This window comes from Nansenia antarctica (genome assembly GCF_963989245.1).
Source record: "Nansenia antarctica genome assembly, chromosome: 3".
NCBI classification, from domain to species: domain Eukaryota; kingdom Metazoa; phylum Chordata; class Actinopteri; order Argentiniformes; family Microstomatidae; genus Nansenia; species Nansenia antarctica.
The window spans coordinates 83,388,656-83,411,155 of NC_137688.1; the positions used below are offsets into that span (position 1 = coordinate 83,388,656).

General features: G+C 44.4%; 2 protein-coding genes across 3 annotated transcripts; one reads left to right on the forward strand and one right to left on the reverse strand.

The window, feature by feature from the left end:
• Positions 1-3,307: 3,307 nt before the first annotated feature.
• gpn1 (GPN-loop GTPase 1) lies at positions 3,308-17,076 on the reverse strand. 2 transcript variants are annotated; one of them, XM_080526169.1, is made up of 14 exons: positions 17,029-17,076; positions 16,056-16,183; positions 15,722-15,815; positions 14,418-14,524; positions 13,872-13,909; positions 13,521-13,599; positions 11,361-11,455; positions 10,892-10,937; positions 7,713-7,859; positions 7,227-7,309; positions 7,093-7,132; positions 6,732-6,822; positions 4,404-4,508; positions 3,308-3,980 (listed from the first exon to the last, which is right to left on the reverse strand). In XM_080526169.1, exons 2-14 carry the CDS (start codon positions 16,086-16,088, stop codon positions 3,883-3,885), a joined length of 1,056 nt encoding a protein of 351 aa, XP_080382295.1. In that variant the 5' UTR covers positions 16,089-16,183; positions 17,029-17,076; the 3' UTR covers positions 3,308-3,882. The 2 variants fall into 2 exon arrangements, with proteins under 2 accessions (XP_080382295.1, XP_080382294.1); XM_080526168.1 differs by having other exon boundaries at positions 16,056-16,186; positions 17,029-17,074.
• A 1,771-nt stretch (positions 17,077-18,847) lies between these two features.
• On the forward strand, positions 18,848-20,710 carry LOC308154523 (kelch-like protein 24; the record flags this gene model as incomplete). The annotated part of the gene is made up of 1 exon (XM_080527670.1): positions 18,848-20,710. One exon carries the CDS (start codon positions 18,848-18,850, stop codon positions 20,708-20,710), a length of 1,863 nt encoding a protein of 620 aa, XP_080383796.1.
• Positions 20,711-22,500: the final 1,790 nt, after the last annotated feature.

Here is a 22,500-nt window from a genome sequence, read left to right on the forward strand (position 1 = left end):
TATCTGGCTGATTTTGAGACGTATAGGGGGAAATCAGCCAGCTCCATCTGATCCTGGATCAGAGAAAATCTGGAATATTCTGATCCAGATTAAAAGTTCTTAACAACTAGGCCCTGAAGATGACAAGCAGTCCAACATCTTTGTCTGAGGGTTTTTTATTTAGGTCTACTAAATAATCAGATGCAGGACCATTTAAAGCTTTATCAGTTAAAAGCGTGACCTTGAATTCTGTGCGCTCTTTTACTGGCAGCACCCAGTGCAATCATGATAAAACAGAGGTCATATGATCACATGTTCTGGTTCTATTCAGAGGTAATATGATCACATGTTCTGGTTCTATTCAGAGGTAATATGATCACATGTTCTGGTTCTATTCAGAGGTAATATGATCACATGTTCTGGTTCTATTCAGAGGTAATATGATCACATGTTCTGGTTCTATTCAGAGGTCTGGCAGCTGCATTCTGGACTAGTTACAGACTTCTTGTGGCTGTGATGGAGGATTCAGATAATAGCACAATACAGGAATTGAGTCTTGATGTTATAAAAGTGGGAATCATTCTCTCTGTATCATTAAACAATACAACGTTCCTAACCTGAGCCAAGTTGCAAAGGTGAAAGAAGGCGGTTCTGGATGTGTTTGTGATGTGTTACATTTACATTTCATTCGGCATTTTAGCGACTTACAACAAATACATTTGATTAAGTAAGTGAATCATCTTTCCATCAGTCACCATAAGAAATATTCCTAGAAATCTATGCCAAAACTAGGGGCCATTGGCAGCTACAATGCTAGAAGAAGGAATAATAATAATAATCATTATTATTATTATTTATAGTAGAGAAACTGTACACGGGGGTAGTGGGCATGAGGAGGTCTTTAGGAGGAACAGAAATATGTCGTCTGAAGAGATGAGGGTCTCAAGGATGAGTTCAGGGTCAAGGTTGACACCAAGATGTTTGACATTATCATCTGGTATCATATCTCTGGCTGTTGTTTCAGGGCTCCTGCTAAACCATTTCCTGTTTCCTTCATCCCTACCGCTATTAATATGCTAAATGGCAAATAGCACTTTGGCTGCATTCTTGCACTCCCCCTGCACTTTTTCCACACTCTTTTGTACTGGTATGAATTTCCATTTCTCTGTATTGGCTCTGAGATTGTATTGTATTGATTATTGTGTTAAGGTTGATGTGATGTTGTCCTTCTGTCTGTGAGAACCTGGCTGCAAAACTAACTTCCCCTAGGAGACAATAAAGGAACCTTGAAGCTCCACTGCAAGCTCCACTCTCTCACAACACAAGTGACATAATAATACAAACTTTGACACAGGTCTTATTTCACACTACAAAAATTAACATATTATTGCTTATTACTTACTTATTACTTGTATACCACTGGACTACTTAACTACTGTACTGTATTACTGTATATATGTTACGGTACATGTTGGAATATGCTACATGTGGGAAAACTAGGGTTAGGGTTAGGTGCTAGGGTGCTACGGTTAGGGTTAGGGTTAGATGTAACCCCTCACAATCCGGACAGACCAGGCAGGCACACAGGTTCACTTTCAAGCTGTTTTATTTATCTGAATGTGCAAACAAAATGATGGTTATTTAAGTGCTACGGTAGGCTCCAGCACAAAACAGCTCTCACCCCTGCATATCAACAAAACAAAACATTCAGAACACGCCACATTGCCTCTTTCTAACTCTGTTACATACTGACTGTAGGATGACTTATTTTACTTTTAAAGTAAATAATTTAATTACTATTGTGATTTTGTGTCTGAATGCTGCAATGTCAATGCTAAGGAAGCAAAGCCAAAGAATGTTCCTCGTGCGCTCGTACAGTGAGACGGAATAAAAGTGATTCAGATTCATGTTGTGATTTAGTTGGAGGCGTTTTGACATTTCCTCGCTGAGCTGTGATTTCCTCCAGATCCAGTTTTTTTTTTGTCCTTCTGTGTATCTGTCTGAATGTGTAGCCCACGGCTGAGAGGAGGGAGAGGGGTGTGTGTGTGTGTGTGTGTGTGTAAATGCCATCGCGGAGGTGACTCATCAGGCGTCTGTCTGCCATTGTGTGTGTGTGTGTGTGTGGGGAGGGGGACGGGGGTAGATACTAAACTCTTTCACATTTACATTTTAACCATTCAGCTGCAGACGCTTTTCTACAAAGGGACTTACCATTAGAGATGTTTGGGACAGTCTCCCTGGAGTAACTGAGGGCTAAAGGGCCTTACTCACTTACTAGTGGAGGTGTTCCCCAGGTGGGATTTTAACTCTTGACTCTACTGATCACGAGTCCAACTCACTATCCACTAGGACACCACTACTACCACATCTACCATTCCTCCTGAGAGGGGATTGTGTATGTGTGTTTATTTGTGTGTACATACGTAGTGTGCTGATGTTAGATTAGATTCACCCTTTTCGTCATTGCAGAGTACAACTTGTGTTTTCCTCTCAGCACAGGGTCAGCTGTCTTAGCACATGGGCATGGGCATGCTTGATTGGCAGTTGACCTGCTGCAAGAGTTGGCATGGTAACGCCTTATCTCCTCGTCAACCTCAATGGGACTGCCTGCATTAACAGAGGATGTATATGAACATTTAAATTAAGATAACGACCGATGCATTTCTAATCAAATTAGCATACACCGAAATAGCTAGAACTATATCATAATAACAATTCAATTGTAGTAAAAGTATTTTGTATTTCTTTTAAATGACCTACAAATCATGCATATTGTACAATGACAACGCTGTATTTAAGTCTTGACTGAACTATCACGTTTTTGTGAATGTGGTGGAGAGCAGGCTTGATATTTAACACAGATGGAGAGAGGGCGTACAATCCTGAATATTCTGGCTGTCTACACTCCTAGTTTCATTCACGATGGCAGCAAGCATCTCTTTCTCCCCCTCCTCCTCCTCCTCCTCCTCCTCCTCCTCCTCCTCCTCTCTCTCTCTCTCACACACACACACACAGACACTCACGACTAGGCCAAACACATTCATAACCACTTTTATTTTCGCTGAGGATCGAGAAAACCAAGTTAAAACACAACAGGGCTCTCAAAAAAAACACTGCACAGCACATTGCAAAAAAAAACAAAAAAAACAAACAACTTGTTTCATCATGATATAAAAATATAGATTTCCTTGACAAACTCTAAGTGACTGTTGAAGAGCGTTTAGCGACCGAACTTTAAAGGCAAAGAGGGGGAAAAAGACACACGAGCACATACCATCCTTGCAGCCAACTCAATAACAACACACCCGCCCCTGCCCACCCCCTTTCAACTGCGCTGTTGATGATGGAATCTAAATAAGTGGTCGCTCCAAACCTTACGCAAACCGACGCCGCTCTGGTTGGTACTTGCGGTCGGTAACATCACACAGACTCATTCTAAAAAGGGAACATTTGGGGATTTGTTTACACGCTAGAGCGAAACGACAACTGCACCAAACGTGAGTTGAAATATTCAAGTGGCTTGGTTTGAACACATGTGGGTAAAGTAGCCCCAACAGCCAACTCCCAGAATGCATCTTAATAACTTAAAGGTGGTCTCCTCGCTTGGCACTCCTTGCCTCCTTTCCTCGCCTCCTCTCCTGGATCTAGACAGGTGAGGGCACCCCCTCTGGCCCGGGCCTCTGCCTATCCAGGTGTTATTAGATCAGTGAGACTGAAGGAGTGATTGAGGTGAGGGTAGCTGCGTTGGTATATTGAGACACACCCACCACTCCGTTTCCTTATTGGTTTCCTTGACGGGTCCTTAAAACCTCTCGTCATGCAGGGGTCAGGGGTCAGGGGGTCATGGTTGGGGTGTCATGGTTAGGGGGGGCGACAGGTCCGGGGGCCTGCGTCTCCTGTCCGTCATTGTGTGTCTGTCTTCCTGTTCCGCACTTGAACCACTTCCTTCCTCTCCTTCAGGAAGTTGCCAAAGGCCACGCCCTCTTTGCTCTCCTCGGTCACTGGAGGGACAGACAGACGTTACCCAGAGGGGTCGTGAACACAGGCAGAAACTCTCAATTACCCATAAATACAAGTTGATTATTCCATTTGGCAGTTGCGCACACACGCACACACGCACGCACACCACGCACACACAGAGAAAAACAACATAATCAAATTAACACTGTCTGCACATTATCCAAAGCGGTTTACAACGGCCTCCCATTCACACACACACACACACACACACACTCACACACAAATGGCAGAAAGCTACCATGCAAGGCGCCGGCCCGCTTCACTGGAAGCAATTTGGGGTTCAGCGTCTTGCCCCGAGGACACTTCGATGTGACCAGGAGGAACCGGGGATCGAACCGCCAACCCTGGCGATCGTTAAGATGCCGGCTCTACCTCCTGAATAATAAAGTAACGACTCTTCTCACCGGTGTGGTCGATGTCGTCCGTGTCGCTGTCCACTTCCTCGTCCGCCTCGTCAGGGTTGCCACGCTGGAAGATGAGGTCACTGGGACCTGCCACGCCAGCAGCCCCTGGGGACAGGAAGTGACATCACACTAAAGCTCACGCTACTGTTAACAGAACTGGGGACAGGAAGTGACATCACACTAGGGCTCACGCTACTGTTAACAGAACTGGGGACAGGAAGTGACATCACACAAGGGCTCACGCTACGGTAACAGGACAACCTTCTATAGGCGGTGTTAGGGACAGGAGACATGGCTGGAGACAGGGATGGTTTGAGAGTGTGTGCTGATGTGTATGGGAACAACCGTACATTTTAAATGTTCTGCTGTATTGGGAGAGAGACAGTTATGCCCACAATTGAGATATATTTGAGAACGCTTTGATGCGGGTGTCCATGGAGATGGATGCCCCTCACAGCCCAGCAGACACGCCCGCCGACATCACGCTCTGTACTGACCCTCCCAGCTATCCTCTGGAAAGGCCGTCATTGTGGTGATGATTTTAATGTTTCGGACCTAGCCATTGCCTTGAATTGACCAATAGATGGGAGAGAGTCTATTTTAAAAGTGCTTTGTAGCAGGTTCCAGGAGTGTTGAGCAGCGAATAAGAAGGCAGTCTGACCCAAGTTCTGTACGCATACAGGGGACCTCTACCACCGCGTAGATGAATATGATGCAACGGCTATAGTACCACAATGAGACAACTTGAACTGCAAAGATTAACACCTCGGCACAGTTTCTCTTTCTCAAATGTGCCACCGGGTCTCTCGACCCTCGCCTGCCTAAGGTGTCTGAAGTGTCAGGGATGCCCCCCAGCCAGACTGCACGTGCACAGTTGCTACTCATCTCCGCTCTCTTGTGAAAATGTCATGTGATTAGATTAGATTCAACTTGATTGTAATTGTAATACCAGTAGTACCAGACAATGAAATGCAGTTAAGCATCTAACCAGAAGTGCAAAAAGTGATATGATAAACAACATGATATAGAAACATAGTGATAGGTACAGTATGGCAAGTATGATAGTTAGAGGCATATAGCTTTGTACAGTTAAGGTAGCTATGTACAGTTAAGGTAGCTATGTACAGTTAAGGTAGCTATGTACAGTTACGGTGGCTATGTACAGTTACGGTGGCTATGTACAGTTACGGTGGCTATGTACAGTTACGGTAGCTATGTACAGTTACGGTAGCTATGTACAGATGTATAAATAGAGGCATGTGCTATATGCAAAAATATGGTCTGTGCAAAGGTAGTATTTGTAAACAACAGTAGTGTAACTACTGTCTACATGTCTGAGTAACTGTCTACATGTCACACTCTAGCTTTAACTTCTTGTCCTTGTCAACCAAAGTCCACATTGATTAATCTCTACAGATATATTATAAGTCACACATTTAAAAAGGGCAAACATGGATCTACCAATCCCAGAATGCACCTTTAATGATAAGTGCTCCACAGCTCAAAGCATCATGACCAGGTTTCTTCTGGTCGGCACTTGAGTTGAGTTACATTGCATGACAATATGTGACAGAGGCCAATGAAAAGTGCTACCTGTAGGCGAAATCATTTTTCTTTTGAATTGAAGACGACATGAGTATTTGAAAGTTGCTACACCTGAAATCACTAAGCAGAGAAAATCCCCATCAAAGATAATGAATCCCCATCAAACAACAAGAAACGAAGTCATTGTGTTATAGATTACACTTATTTAATGAACGTAAAACTGTTCTGAAAAATAACGAGTGGGTACTTCACATCTTCGAGTTGAATGTTAGCCAAAAAAACTAAAATCTGAAAAAAAAAAAAAAAAACTTTCAAGACGAATTTGACGTCTTTCTCATTTCCGAGAGGTGTCCAGAAACAACAGCAGCAGTCACATATGTGACGACTCGTTACTGTACTGTATTATATCGCATATTACTACCGAAGCCACTGTACCACCACTTTCTTACTGTAGGATGACTTGTTTTTTTACTTAACTTATTATTTGTCCACAATGTTGGGGGAACCAAAGCCAAAGAATTTGACTCTTGTGTACTTGTACACTGAGATGTAATAAAAGCGATTCTGATTCAATAAATTGTTATAGAACACTCCCCTCACAGCCCTGGATGACACCACAACACACCACATCCAACCTGAACTGGCCAACTATGCGTAGCTGGCAACCAAATATCTTAACATCTTTCACCTGATACCAGTGCCCTTTACATTAGCTAGCATGTACTACACAGTATTAGCGTGTACTACACAGTGTTGGCATGTGTTAGCCTCGGACACACTCACCCGCCTGTGGTGCCGTCTCCATGGAAACTGCTCCCATGTCCTTCTGCAAGCGCTCTAGGCTCTCCTGCTGCTTCTTGCTCTGAGCGTCAGCCTATACACACACACACACACACACACACACACACACACACACACACACACACACACACGATAAGTGGAAAGCATGCATAAACTCAAACACATACACAAATAAACACAGACCTTCTAAACACCCGTGCATACAGAAACCAAACCCTTTAAAACAGGAATCCAGCAGTGAAACACAGCACCAACACAGCCCCAAACACAGCCCCAAACAGAGACTGGGAACACGCATATGAACTGTGTAGATGTCACAGAGTTTCCATATGATCAAACTCACCAGCTCTCTGTGAAGTCTTTCATATTCAGGACGGTATTCCCTGAAAGGCACAGAGAACTATGTTAGACACGTATACCGCACCATGCAGTGGTGTGTGGTTAAAGTGTGTGTGTGTGTGTGTCCCTCCTACTTACGTCTCGTATTCCTTCGCTGCTTCTGACACCCGCACGAAAAACTCATCCAATCCGCTGCCAGTAACTGCAGACACGCCCACTACCTGCACACACAGGACCAATCACACGCAGGCAAGAGTAACGACCTACATGGAAACCTCCACGTTCTGAGGCGCTCTTTCGTCTGGCCCTTTAACGGGCCGTCAGAAACCAGTCTAGAGCACCCCCTTCAACTGCATTCAGTCTAGAGCACCTCCTCAAACTGCATTCGCGTGAGTGAGCCTGCATATGTGTGTGAGCCTGCATATGTGTGTGTGTGTGAGCGTGTGTGTGTGTGTGTGTGTGAGCGTGTGTGTGTGTGTGTGTGTGTGTGTGTTCAACACTCTCACACGCGCAGTTGCGCACACACCCACGCGGGCGGTCTCACACACACAGACACAGAGACACACAGAGACAGAGACACACAGAGACAGAGACACACACACACACACACACACACACACACACCCGTATGTTGGCGTAGAACTCGTCCAGTACGAGGCTCATGGAGCGCGTCAGGTTGCTGATGTACGACGTCTCCTGGTTCAGAGCGTCCTGGAACACCTCGAAGTCCTGCATCCACTCCACCGCGAAGGTGTGCTCGATTATGTCTGTCTGGACACACACATACAACAGAGAACATTGTCCACACTGTGAATCTTTGATCGATTATGTCTGTCTGGACCCACACCACAGAGAACATTGTCCACACCGTGAATCTTTGATCGATTATGTGTGTCTGGACCCACACCACAGAGAACATTGTCCACACCGTGAATCTGTGATCGATTATGTCTGTCTGGACCCACACCACAGAGAACATTGTCCACACCGTGAATCTGTGATCGATTATGTCTGTCTGGACCCACACCACAGAGAACATTGTCCACACCGTGAATCTGTGATCGATTATGTCTGTCTGGATCCACTCCACAGAGAACACAGCATCCAGTGAAGTGTCCAGTGAAGACCAGTGTTGTCAAAACGGAATAAACGTTTCATCACATCAATATTTTAAATGACAGTATGGATGCTGCTTTTTTGCACTCCGTTTCATACTCTTCAGCTCCAGCACCTCAGCTAAGTGTGATCATGGAGGAGCGGTGGGATTTTCACTATAACCAAGACATGGAAATGTAAAATTCATACCATGTAAATTCATACCAGGGCTTGACATTAAGCTTTTTCAGGTACTTGTCCTTTGGACAAGTGAAGTTATTTTGTTACTTGTCCGAGAGCTCAAGTTACTTGTCCAAATGACGTGTGTGTGTGTCTGTCTAGTGTCTACTAACACACTACAACCCAGTAATACATTATATTACATTCAATTAATATTCAATTAATATTACATTACAATTACTGTGGATCTACGTGCACGCCAGAGCAGGGTTCGAGTTATGTGGGAGCCAATGGGAGCTGAGCTCCCATAAGGAAGGTCTGAGCTCCCATGAAAGCAGTAAAATCATACATCTGTGGGGGTCGCTAATAATACATTACCACAACCATTATTTGATCATAAATGTCAATGTAATGAGTATTATTTATATTTATTTATATGATAAATATTCTAAAATAAACACGTTTTCCAAAAGAACTACGCGCACCAGCATTAATCTCCTGTGAATGACAGTATGCCTTTGACTGCCTGCACTTTACCACCAAGACACTATGGGGCGCAGTAGAATATTGTGCAACAGCAGAATATGATCATTGAGAGCTTGCGAACGTGAAAACACGATTATTGAGAAGAAAACATTCAGTAGCTAGCTATCATGCCGCCCCAAAAAAGGCCACTGCTTCCGACCGAGTCGACAAGCCTGGAAAGTTTCGGGTTTTCATCCAAGAAACCAAACTTGAATTCAGCTGCACCTGTTATGACACCCAACGTTGAAACTGTTGAAATAGCAGAGCTCAAACAAATCCAAGTGCTTCCGAAGAAAGTAGCAGAACTCACCTCCAGTATGTATAAGGAGACAGCTAGCTAGTTTGTTCAGGGCAGCCTATACTGTCTAAAGAAAGGATACATATATTATATATGTTATACAAAACTGAATCCAATTATGAAACTTAATGAGATGAATGGCGCGACAGTTGGCCCCTGCTCACCGATCCGATCATTCATGTGCCCAGATTGTAGAGCACATTGCACAAGAGATGGGGTATAACTAGAGGAATAACATAAGCTTTGATGAGATAAGATGATGATGAGGCTAACAACAAGAGGCTAACAACATCAAACCAACAAATATAAACTCAACAATTAGAATGTATATTTTAGCTACATTAACCTTATTGTAACATGTAAATACTGATACTCACGGACAAATCTATCCCACGTTTTCAAACGAAAACACTGGTGCATCAACTGCCACAATGTAAAGTGCGTTCGTAAATTTGCTCTGAGAACGCCGGAGCGCACACTGGGTCAACGTCATAAAGAGACCAAGTCATTTGATTGGACAAGAGGCATTCCATGAGAGCTGATCAGATTCCAAAGCGATTTTACGAACGCAGCCAATGCAAACTGTAAATAGAGCATCTAGGTTGCTAGGCAATGAATATGTGCATTATCTAAAATAACCGATAAAGCATGTCGCGTATTGCTAGGAAGGTTGTTTGTTGCTTGTTCATGGACGAGCATACATTATTATTTATGTCAGGTGCGATGTCACTGGAAATGGAGATGTGGACCAACCATCCACTACTCCATCTGGACCATCCAGGGTTGCACGGCACTCATCAGTAAACAAGACTGTTTGGAAATTAGTCTTCATGTATTTCTGAGCCCACTGTCATGCTGCAAAGAATACCTCTGTGTCATTGGCTGCTATAGGCATAAAAGGAGAGAAACTCATGGTGTGGCCCCCATCTTCCCCTGACCTCAACCCTATTGAGAACCTTTGGAGCATCCTCAAGCAAAATATATATGAGGGTGGGAGGCAGTTCACATCAAAACAGCAGCTCTGGGAGGCTATTCTGGCATCCTGCAAAGAAATTCAAGCAGAAACTGTCCAAAAATGGATGCAAGAATTGTGAAGGTGATATCAAAGAAGGGGTCCTATGTTAACATGTAACTTGACCTGTTAAGATGTTTTTGTTTGAAATAGCTTTTGATTTCAGTAAATATGACCTCCTAACCCTAAATTCATCAAATTACCATTTGTAGTTCTTTACAACCTATAAAATGTTTTGAAACTCTGTTGTGCATAATAATTTGGAACAGTGCATTTTGAGTTTTTTATTTAAAAAAAAAAATACTGTAAGTGCAGGAGGAAGTCCACTTGTCCGAACATAAAATGTACTTAACACAAGCACAGCCGTGAGGGTGAGTAAAGAACATTTTTATATATTTGAAAAAAAAAATCGAATTGCAGGACCCTCCTTTCATGACCTTTCCTAGATATGTGCGTCCTACCACCCAGCATCCTTCAAAAATCACATCAGGATAAGCTAGTATAACGCTATTTTGCAGTTTTTTCTGTGTAGGAAGCAGGAAGCTAATTTACAAGCGGCCAACTAGTGGCCGTTGTGTGTAAATAGCAGCTTCGCATTGTAAAAGAGGGGGTCCTCGGGGGACCCCGGAGGCGACTCTTGTAGTAGGTAAAAAGAGACGGCTGTTAGCGGTGTTAATGTCGAGCCCTGCTTACCTTGTTCATGGCGATGATGAAGGGCAGCTTGGTCTTGTAGAGAATACTGCAGAATCAAAAGCACCAGTCAGAGAGACGCGTGCGTGCTCACACAGCCCCGGAGGAGGGTTACATCAGTGCTTCTTACTCAACTACACATCAGCTCATTTCTGTTGATGAACACTCTTTAATAAGGTGAACTGTGTTCACGGCACGATGATTTAATCCCACACATCACACCTCCTTCTCTTCACATCGTGCCAGCTATATTCTCCCACACACGCACACGCACACACACGGGCACACACACAGGCTCACACACAGGCGCGCGCACACACACACACACACACACACACACAGGCACAGGCACACACAGGCACACACAGAATATCTGTTCTACTTTCTTCCTCAGTTCTATGTATTTTAAAAATATATATTTAAAACAAAACTGCATGCATACAGCATGTTGAAGGTGACAGGGTGGACTCACCTGCATGCATACAGCATGTTGGACATGAAGGTGACAGGGTTGACGCTGCGTGACGTGTCCATCACGTACACCACCACACACGGGAAGGAGGACGCCTGCCAACACAATCCAAAACACAAACACCACATTCTTCACAACACTGAGATTGGGCTGGTTTCACAGACCAGGCTTAAGACTAACACTCATCCTCGAAGGAGACTTTCCATTGACGGTGTGATTTAGTCCAGGATTAGGTTTAAGCACCTACATTTAAGCACCTAATCCTGGACTAAAATCACACTGTCAATGGAAAAGCTCCTTCGAGGAATGGGTTTATATCTTCACCAGTGATGAACACGGGCTCGTTCGCCAGACAGCGCCAACGTTCGGAGGTTCCCAAACGCGAACGCGAACCGGCACGGTTCTTTGCCGGTGTGAAAGCCCTATCAGTGTCCTTCCATTTTCAAAATCACATCAGGATAAGCAAGTATAACGCCATTTGGCCGGTTTTTCCGAGTAGGAAGCTGGCTAATTTACCAGGCGGTCAACTAGTGGTCGTTGTGTGTAAATAGCAGCTTAGCATTGTAAAGAGGGCGGCTCTTTTAGTAGGTAAAAAAGACACAGCTGTTCTAGTGTTAAGCCTTGTCTGTGAAACAGGTTCATAATGTATATCATTAAGCCCACATGGCTATCCAATAAGCAGAGCAGGGTTGGTTTTGAATATGAATTTTCATCATCTTCAATCAATCATCTCAAAATGGGCAATCTGGGACTGATTCAACCATCTCTGGGATTTCCCCCCCCCCCCCCAGTGAGAGTCTATGATGTTCAATACTGTACAATTATGTACGGGCAGTTTCCCAGACAGGGATTTAAGCCTAGTCCTGGACTAGTCACTGGAAAATCTCCATCGAGGATGCTTAAGATTAATCTGTGACCAGGAAACTAGCCTGTTGAGTTAAATCTATATCATGATGTCATCACATGTCATTACACACCAGAGTTAAGCCTATATCATGATGTCATCACATGTCATTACACACCAGAGTTAAGTCTGTATTATGATGTCATCACATGTCATTACACACCAGAGTTAAGTCTATATCATGATGTCATCACATGTCATTACACACCAGAGTTAAGTCTATATCATGATGTCATCACATGTCATTACACACCAGAGTTAAGTCTGTATCATGATGTCATCACATGTCATTACACACCAGAGTTAAGCCTATATCATGATGTCATCACATGTCATTACACACCAGAGTTAAGCCTGAATTATGATGTCATCACATGTCATTACACACCAGAGTTAAGCCTATATCATGATGTCATCACATGTCATTACACACCAGAGTTAAGCCTATATCATGATGTCATCACATGTCCAGGGGTGCACATAACTGGTGCGCCAGTGCGCATGCGTCGCCAAAATGCATGCTGCGCGGCAAATCAGCCGCATGAAGGCGCTCTTGCGCACCAACAGCTTTTTTTTTCTTCTTTTTTTTTTCGAAAAGTTGATTTCAGTGTTTACAGAACAGAGCAGTGCTTAAAGAGATGTCCGTTTATATCAGTGTGTTTAAAGAACAGACATTCAGTTAGTGCTTAAAGAGATGTCAGTTTATTTCAGTGTGTTTAAAGAACAGACATTCAGTTAGTGCTTAAAGAGATGTCAGTTGATTTCATTGTGTTTAAAGGAGTCGGACAGACTTTCATTCTTAAAGAGCAGTCATTTGATTTTGCATTTGTTTCTTTTGTTTTGCACACAATAATTTGGTCATTCATCTTTATTTATGAATAAATGTTGTTTTGCTAATAATATATCCATGTATCCCTTTTTTATCCATCCTGTGGGACGGGTCGTGACTCGCGAGCTCGGGGAGCACCAAGCAGCATCCCTAGGTGCTCCTCTGAGCACTGGCCCCAAAAAGTTATGTGCACCCCTGCACATGTCATTACACACCAGAGTTAAGCCTTATTATGATGTCATCACATGTCATTACACACCAGAGTTAAGCCTTATTATGATGTCATCACATGTCATTACACACCAGAGTTAAGCCTTATTATGATGTCATCACATGTCATTACACACCAGAGTTAAGCCTGTATCATGATGTCATCACATGTCATTACACACCAGAGTTAAGCCGATATCATGATGTCAACACATACCAGAGTTTCAGTGATGATGGTTCCTGACGCTGACCAGGTGAACACTTCTATCTGTCCTGGAGTGTCAATCAACACATATCTGGAGGCAGAGGTCAAATGTTATAACAGATACACATCAAGAGAGGACAGAGCGGCCAAAGTAACAGATAACTTAACAATAAACACACACTACAGAGAAAAATATGATTGTACATATGACAATAAACTTGAACTTGAACACAGTACTATAAAGTATGAAAGTGACCTGTTACCCATATGCAACAAGATGAACACTGTGAAAACAAGTGTTCTTAGCAGAGGCTAATCCCCATTTCTTTAAGACATATTTGATGTTATACAATGTCGACTTACTGGTGATTGTACTGCTTATTCTCAATGAATTTCATGACCTGGAGGAGGAAAAACAAGTATATTTTTGGGGGAACATTTTCTGATAAGAATACACAGGAGCAAACGTATTCAAGAGCAATCCAATCATAACATCAGTACACACATACTGTATCAACATAAAAGAGTCAATAGCGACACCTACTGGACAGTTTAGGTACAACTCTTTAAGAAAACAAGTAGGTACTTGTTACTGATGTGCATCTACGAGGTATGATCCTCACGCAATGATAAAAAAAAATAGTATCTTTAATCGGAGAAGATTATGTTCTAATCTAAAAAAATAATCAGCACACCCTTAGTACACTCAACTGTCATAGCAACCTGAACCATACTATGCTAGCTCAGATCATCTCCTTTTCAAGCACAACTTGGTTGTCTAAAAGTCTGTGAACTGTCTGACAATCTCATTATGTTTGTGATGAGATAAATGTAAAAAAGAAATTAGGCCAGAATGATTTGGGTTGGCACCAGAGTACGATAAACATAATACTGTTATGACCAGTTTACCTGATCGAACCTCGTAGCGAACAGATTTAGGGACGTCACAATCCCTCCGTTGGGTCCCAGGCCATATTGTTTCATGACTTCTTTGTAATTAACTGTGTCACGGATATCTACAATAGGGAAAACAAATAAGTAGCATTATTACCATAAATTTGATCATTTTACAATTGGGTAGCGGGGAAAAAGGAACATCGAGAACACTTGAAACGTCTCTGAACATTGAAATGATTAGCAGACGTCATAATATCTCAACCAATTCCAACACTCTGTATACCCCTTAACTGCTCCTCCTGAGACATCTACTACCCCCAGCACTGCGTCTCCTAAGACACCTGCTTCTGCCCAATACTGTGCCTCCTAAGACTTCTACTGCACCCCATGTACTGTCTCTGTGTGTGTGTCTATATATATATATATATGTTACGGTACATGTGGGAAAACTAGGGTTAGGGTTAGGTGCTAGGGTGACTTGGTACATGCTGGCATGTCTAAGCCTAACCCTAACCTTAACCCTAACCCTAACGCTACCCCTAACCTTAACCCTAGCACCTAACCCCAACCCTAGTTTTCCCACATGTACCGTATTCCCACATGTACCGTAACATAAATCTTCTATCATGACAACTGCCAACGGCCCCTGGCCTGAGCTAGATTACTCTTCCTGCTACGATTGGTGGATTGATGAATCACTTGCTTAGTCAAATGTATCGATTGTAAGTCGCTTTGGAATAAGGCGTCTGCTAAATGCCAAAAACGTAAATGTAAATATGTAGGGGGTATACTTAATAATAACTCAATTGGAATAATGTAGCTGATCATTTGGGATGAAATCAAGGGTTTACCAGGTATTCCCAGTATTTTCAAAAATAATGATCTGGATCAGAATTTTCCATCCAGGATCAGATGAAGCCCTCATTTCTCCTATAATACTCGGATGACAGATGATCCTGGATAGCAAAACATGGTATGGATCATTCTGATCTAGATTAAAGGTTTTGAAATACTGGGCTGATGAGATGATGCCAAAGGAAAACACTATGTCGTTTTATTATGTAGTCTTTTTAAATGTGTCTGGGTACTTCCTCTGCGGGAAACACTGTCATGTTTGTTGACACAATCAGAGTGGTAAACTCTGGCTTCAGAATCAGACCATATAGACCTAGGTTGCTTATCCACTCATTCCGGTAAATTGAATTTGAACCTGGTCTCCGACTGGATTGACTAGGGTGAGACTAGGTCCACTACCAGGCTTGTGAGACTAGGTGAGACTAGGTCCGCTACCAGAGGCTTGACCGACGGTTTCTTACCGATATTGGCCGGGAAAGGCACCTCATGCACGGCCGGGTCCAGGTTGATCACATAGGGAGGAGACCGCTTGTGGTGAAGATGCGCAGTGAGTCGCTGAAAAAACAACAACAACAACAAGCCAGTTTGCCAAGACGTTCAATGCAATAGTCTAGCAGCTAAATTATAATTTGTGACTGATTAGATACAAAATAACACCGTTTAGAAACAAAAGGCTAGATACAACACTCATAGAAACCAGTACTCTCACAATGCATCTGATCATCAGCTAGGTGTATATACTATGTGAGTGTGTCTGAGTCTGTGCGTGTGCATAGGCCTAATACTAGGATCTACCTGAACAAAGGTGGTCTTCCCAGACCCCGCCATGCCCAGCACGATCAGACACACGGGTTTCTTCTGCGGCGCATCTCCAGAGGTGTCTGTCTCCTGAGCTGACTCCTGTCTGTCACCCTGTTGTTGTTCTTCTTTTTTTTAAATATATATATATATTTGTTTATTGATGATTTTCCATAACATAAAGTAGTGGGTCATACAAATGCATGAGCAGCCAGAGAGGTAATCAAATGATACAACATCCATATATACACACAGACGCATACAACAACAACAACAACAACAACAACAACAACAACAACAAAAGAAAAAGAGAAGAAGAAAAAAAGGACGTAAAAAATAAATGAAATAAAATAAAATAAAAGGGAAAAAAGAGAAACCACACATAACAAACACACAGCACATAGCTTGGAGGTCCAGATATTCAAATAAATTGTCTGTGTATCCTAAAACAAATAAGCAGTAGCCTAAATTAATGTATAGTGGTCAAGAGTCAGAAATATATGGGGCCCCCGCTTGTTAAGTCTGACGTCAAGTGACGTTTAGCCATTTCCGAGTCCAAACCAGAAATTCTCCGCACCAGAGTACCAGTGTACTACAGCGGTAGAATGACAGTTTAATCGTTTTTAGACTCGGATCTATTCATACAACAAGGGACACGGCACTTTCCCGTTTTCTCCATATTGTCAGCGTCTTTGAGCCTCGGAAAAGCGCTATACAAATATAATGAATTATTATTATTATTTCGGCATTTCGAAGACAGCGCCTCAGCCAACGTTAGACCCGGAAACACGTCACGACTTAACAAGCGGTATCCGGTATGGTTCCACTAGTGACTAGTCAATCACACACATTCAACCTAGCCCAGCTGTCCCAATTGAGTAATGTTGGGTAGGTCTACCAGATGGCCTACTCCTTATGGAGCATCTGGCAGGTGTAGGGCCCTAGTATAGTTAAGGAAAGAACCCCATACCCTGGTGTTGTGGTTCTGAGATCCCTCCCGTCTCCTGGGCTGTCGCCATGCTTGTTCGCTTCTGCCGTAAATGAACATCGTCTGTCGCAAACATTGAGACTAGATAAGACTCTTCTTCTTCGGTGGGTTTTTATGGCGGTTGGCATCCAACGTTACTGGCGTATTAGCGCCACCTACTGTGGGGTGGGGAGGAGAGCAGCGGTTGAATACAAGTTGCAGAAATAGTTCACTTGTATCTGTCTTTTTATTCATTGTCTTTATTATGTAGTAAAATGTTTATCTATTTGTTTTCTGTATATATGTATCCGTTCTATTTTTATTTGTGTTATTTCGTTTTCCTTCTTTTCCTTCTTTTCCTTTTTTTTTTTATGCTGTATGTAAAGCACTTTGAATTGCCCCTGTTGTATGACATGTGATACACAAATAAACTGGCCTTGCCTTGCCTTGCTGTGGAAATGTAACAGGTTAATATGGTCTGCATATGAATCTCACCAAAACACCCCTTGTTTCTTTGTTTTGTTTGAATCTTCTACCTGTGTGCTCTGTAGTTTGGTGTGTGTTGAACGCGCCTACTTTGTCTACGTCATCACGTCGTTAGGTGCGCATGCGCGTCACAGATCTCTAGATCGTCTTTTAAGAGGTGAGCTGAGCTGCGTCGTGATAAATCTCCGCCTGATAAATGTCTATAAAAGTTGTATTTCATGTCTTGAACGTAATCCAGTTGTTGCTAGTCGTTGTTTAACGTACCCCACTCGTCTTGTGTAAATTCTGTTTGGATTTGAAATCGCTAACCCACGGTTTTGTATCAGTTGAAGAAAGTGGGCTAATTAGCAAACTGAAAGTTTAATGGTTGCTAGCAGCATGATTTGTTAATCGTCCGCTTTTGGTTCTTCTATCAGGGGAGCGAGACAACGAACCAGACTGATGTTACCTGATGCATGGTGTATGTTCTGGATGTCACACAGGTATGGAGATGTTTTGTCTGTTTCATTTGAAAACGTTTTTTATTATTTACTGTGTATTTATTTACTGTGTAATGGGAGGTAAGCTTGATAGCCTCATGATTTAGTCCACACCAGTAGCTATATACAGCTGGTGTGGCTGTTATTGCAACATGTTGTATGTCAATACTGATTAATAATATTGATGCTGTTATTTTTATATTTGTTTAGGAAACGAAATATGGGTTTTCTGATGTATGATAGAATATTGCCAAATGGTTTATTTTTATTATCTATGCATCTATGAGCTGATGATGCTGATGTCTATTGTGTATATATATATATATATATATATATATTAATACATATTCATATATATAGTGACAGATCTCTAGATCGTCTTTTAAGAGGGGAGCGAGACAACTAACCAGACTGATGTTAGCCTACCTGATACATTGTGTGTATGTTCTGTATGTCACACAGCTCCACTAAAGTGAACCAGAGACCCAGTTCTGCCTCCGGCCTCGTTATTGCCCCACACACCACCAGAACACAACGCAGGCGTAACACACACGGGTTACATTGGTGCCGTGACCTTCTGGATTCAACTGCCATCGATGTCGTCTCGATCACCGTGGGCGGCTAACGTGCTCACCTTTGCTCCAAGTTGGTTACTCTGCCGTGTGGGGGTTTTTGAATAAGATTGGGCACTGGTATAATTTTTTTAAAGGGTCATCTGAAGATATTGACATTTGAATTATTGAGTAGTAACGCATACAGCGTTAGGGACATTTGACGGAGAACTGTTTCAACGGAACACCTTAAGGGTCTCAATTCAACTCACATTCGTTGGATCTGCCCTCGACTGAAGTAAGAGGATGGCTGAGATCATTGCTGTTAACCTATCGGCCACCTTCCCCCTGCCCTTCTCGCCGGCCCTCAACGAGACCCACGAGCTCTCCACGGCGTCCCTGGACAGCGAGGAGGAGTACGTGTTCGTGGAAGCCCGGCACCCGAACAAGGTCCTGGAGGGCCTCAACAGCCTCCGCCTCAACAATGCCTTCTGTGACGTCACGCTGTGCTGCGGAGGACAGGAGTTCTCCTGCCACCGCATCGTCCTGGCCTCCTTCAGCTCCTACTTCCAGGCCATGTTCTCCACATGGATGGAGTCCCGGCAGGAGCGCGTGGCCATCAACGGGGTGGAGCCCCAGATGATCGGCATGCTGGTCAGCTACGCCTACACCGCCGAGGTGGTCATCTCCAAGGCCAACGTCCAGGCGCTGCTGACGGCGGCCAACCTCCTGGACGTGCTGGCGGTGCGGGAGGCATGCTGCAGATTCATGGAGCGCCAGATGGACGAGATGAACTGCGTGGGGATCCACTGCTTCGCCGAGGCGCACTCCTGCAGGGAGCTGGAGAAACTCAGCATGGACTACATCCTGCTGCACTTTAACACTGTCTGTCTACAGGAAGAGTTCCTGTCTCTGTGTGCGGACAAGCTGACGGAGATCATCGGCAGCGACCACCTGAACGTGTCCAAGGAGGAGACGGTGTTCGAGGCGGCCATGTTGTGGCTGGACAAGAGCGCCACCCGCCGGCAGAGCTTTGAGAAGGTTCTAGAGCACATCCGGCTGCCCCTGATCAGTCCGTACTACATCCACGACGTCATCGAGTCCCTGGAGGTGGTCCGGGGGTCCCTGCGCTGCCAGAGGCTCATCTCCGACGCCAAGGACTACCTGCTGCTGCAGGACCGCCGCGGGGAGCTGTACTGCTCCCAGGCCCGGCCCCGCAGGTCCACAGGGACAGCGGAGGTGATCGTGACGGTGGGGGGGGAGGATGACAAGGTAGTCTTGCGCAGCGTGGAGAGCTTCGACCCTCTGACCAGCCAGTGGAAGAGCCTGGCCTGCCTGCCCTTCGCTGTCAGCAAGCACGGCCTGGTGGTCTCTGGTCCTACTCTGTACCTGGCGGGGGGGGAGTTCCCTGACGGCTCGGCCAGCAGGGAGACGTGGCGGTACGACCCCTGCTTCGACTCCTGGCTGGAGATGGCGCCCATGAACGTGGCCCGCTCGGAGCTGGGTCTGGTGATGCTGGACGGGTATGTGTTTGCGGTGGGGGGGTGGGAGGGGCGGTCGCGGCTGGACTCAGTGGAGTGCTACAACCCCCACACCAACACCTGGCAGTTCATGGAGTCAGTCAAGATGGCCGTCACCAGCCCTGCCGTGGTGGCCCTGGACGGCCTGCTCTACGTCACTGGTGGCGCTGTCCTGGAGGATGGCGACGGTACAGACCTGGCCCAGGTGTACAACCCTAAAACATCCGCATGGACAGAGGTGGCCCCCATGCAGATCGCTCGCTCGGGCTCCGCAGCCTGCACCCTGAGGGGAAAGATATACGTCATAGGCGGCTGGCACGCGTCCACAGAGAACACTGACAAGGTGGAGTGTTACGACCCCAAGAGCAACCAGTGGACCATGTGCGCCCCCATGAGGGAGAGGCGCTACCGCCCGGGCGTGGCCGTGGTGGACAGCAAGATCTACGTCCTGGGAGGGGAGGAGGGCTGGGACAGGTACCACGACACCATCGAGAGGTACTGCGAGGAGACGGACAGCTGGGAGATCGTGGGGGAGATGCCCACCAGCCGGAGCTGGCTGAGCTGCATCTCCCTCCAGCTGAGGAAGGACACCCACGGAGGACCCAGCCTCCCCGACACCGCCACCGGGCCCGAGCTGGACTGTGAGTGAGACAGAGAAGAAGAAGAAGAAGAAGACAGCAGCTCCAGGGTGCCATCTTTACGAGTGCTTTGTGCATCTCTGCCAAACTACAACCAAAACGGCCCCATATCTCTCCATCTAACCAGTGGAACAGGGCAGCCATTCTGTGCCACGGAGAGAGGATATATATATATATTGTAGTATATTTTTGTACCATATTTTGTATGTGATTTGTATTTATTTGTATAAATTGCTGCCTGTTATATGGTTAATTTTAATGGTTAATAACACTGCCTGTTATATGGTTAATTTTATATCTGTATATTATAAGTTCAGTGTGCTTTGTAAATGTTGCCTGTGAGCTGTTTCAAGATGCTTCCCAATAATCAGACATAACACAAGCCTCTGACCGCCGACATGACAGCCCACAGACAGACCTACCTCAGTCCTTTGGCCACAGACATGACAGCCCACAACCAGACTTGCCCAGACTTGACTCGGTACAAGTTCCAGTTCCAAATGGGATGGTCACAAGGGCGGGGAGGGTAATCGGGCCAGCCAGACGGCTCATAGAAACTATGGTACAGAGGCCCGTTACATGGGGTCTGCTGCCTCTACGCAAGGCGTGGCGTGTATAAAGTATTGAGTCACTTCGTATTCTAGGCGTGTGTTGGGATATGGCACTATCGCATATGGGTGCTGGGGGGCCAGGAGTAATGGGGTGTAGGTTGCACCTCTAAGTTCTTGAAGGGTTGGAGGCCTAATCAACCTGTAACGCCTTTTAATCTGTTTTTACAGATAGTTTTTTTTCAACTGAACCCAAGGATTAGATCTTTGTGTTAACCTGGTCTAGAGGGGCAAGATGGAGTAGTGCCTTCCACACGTCCTCAATATTGAAGTGGAGCTTTAGTGCCGGATGATTTTGTTGAAATTCAGGGGGGGTGAGTGTAAGGTTAATATGGTCTGCATATGAATCTCACCAAAACACCCCTTGTTTCTTTGTTTTGTTTGAATCTTCTACCTGTGTGCTCTGTAGTTTGGTGTGTGTTGAACGCGCCTACTTTGGCTACGTCACGTCGTTAGGTGCGCATGCGCGTCACAGATCTCTAGATCGTCTTTTAAGAGGTGAGCTGCGTCGTGATAAATCTCCGCCTGATAAATGTATATAAAAGTTGTATTTCATGTCTTAATGAACGTAATCCAGTTGTTGCTAGTCGTTGTTTAACGTACCCCACTCGTCTTGTGTAAATTCTGTTTGGATTTGAAATCGCTAACCCACGGTTTTGTATCAGTTGAAGAAAGTGGGCTAATTAGCAAACTGAAAGTTTAACGGTTGCTAGCATGATTTGTTAATCGTCCGCTTTTGGTTCTTCTATCAGGGGAGCGAGACAACTAACCAGACTGATGTTAGCCTACCTGATACATTGTGTGTATGTTCTGTATGTCACACAGGTATGGAGATGTTTTGTCTGTTTCATTTGAAAACGTTTTTTTTTATTACTGTGTATTTATTTACTGTGTAATGGGAGGTAAGCTTGATAGCCTCATGATTTAGTCCACACCAGTAGCTATATACAGCTGGTGTGGCTGTTATTGCAACATGTTGTATGTCAATACTGATTAATAATATTGATGCTGTTATTTTTATATTTGTTTAGGAAACGAAATTTTCGAAATTTTCTGATGTATGATAGAATATTGCCAAATTGTTTATTTTTATTATCTATGCATCTATGAGCTGGTGATTCTGATGTCTATTGTGTCTCTATAGCTGTATTAAAACATCTGATCTATCAATGTTATTTGTATCTTCATCTTGT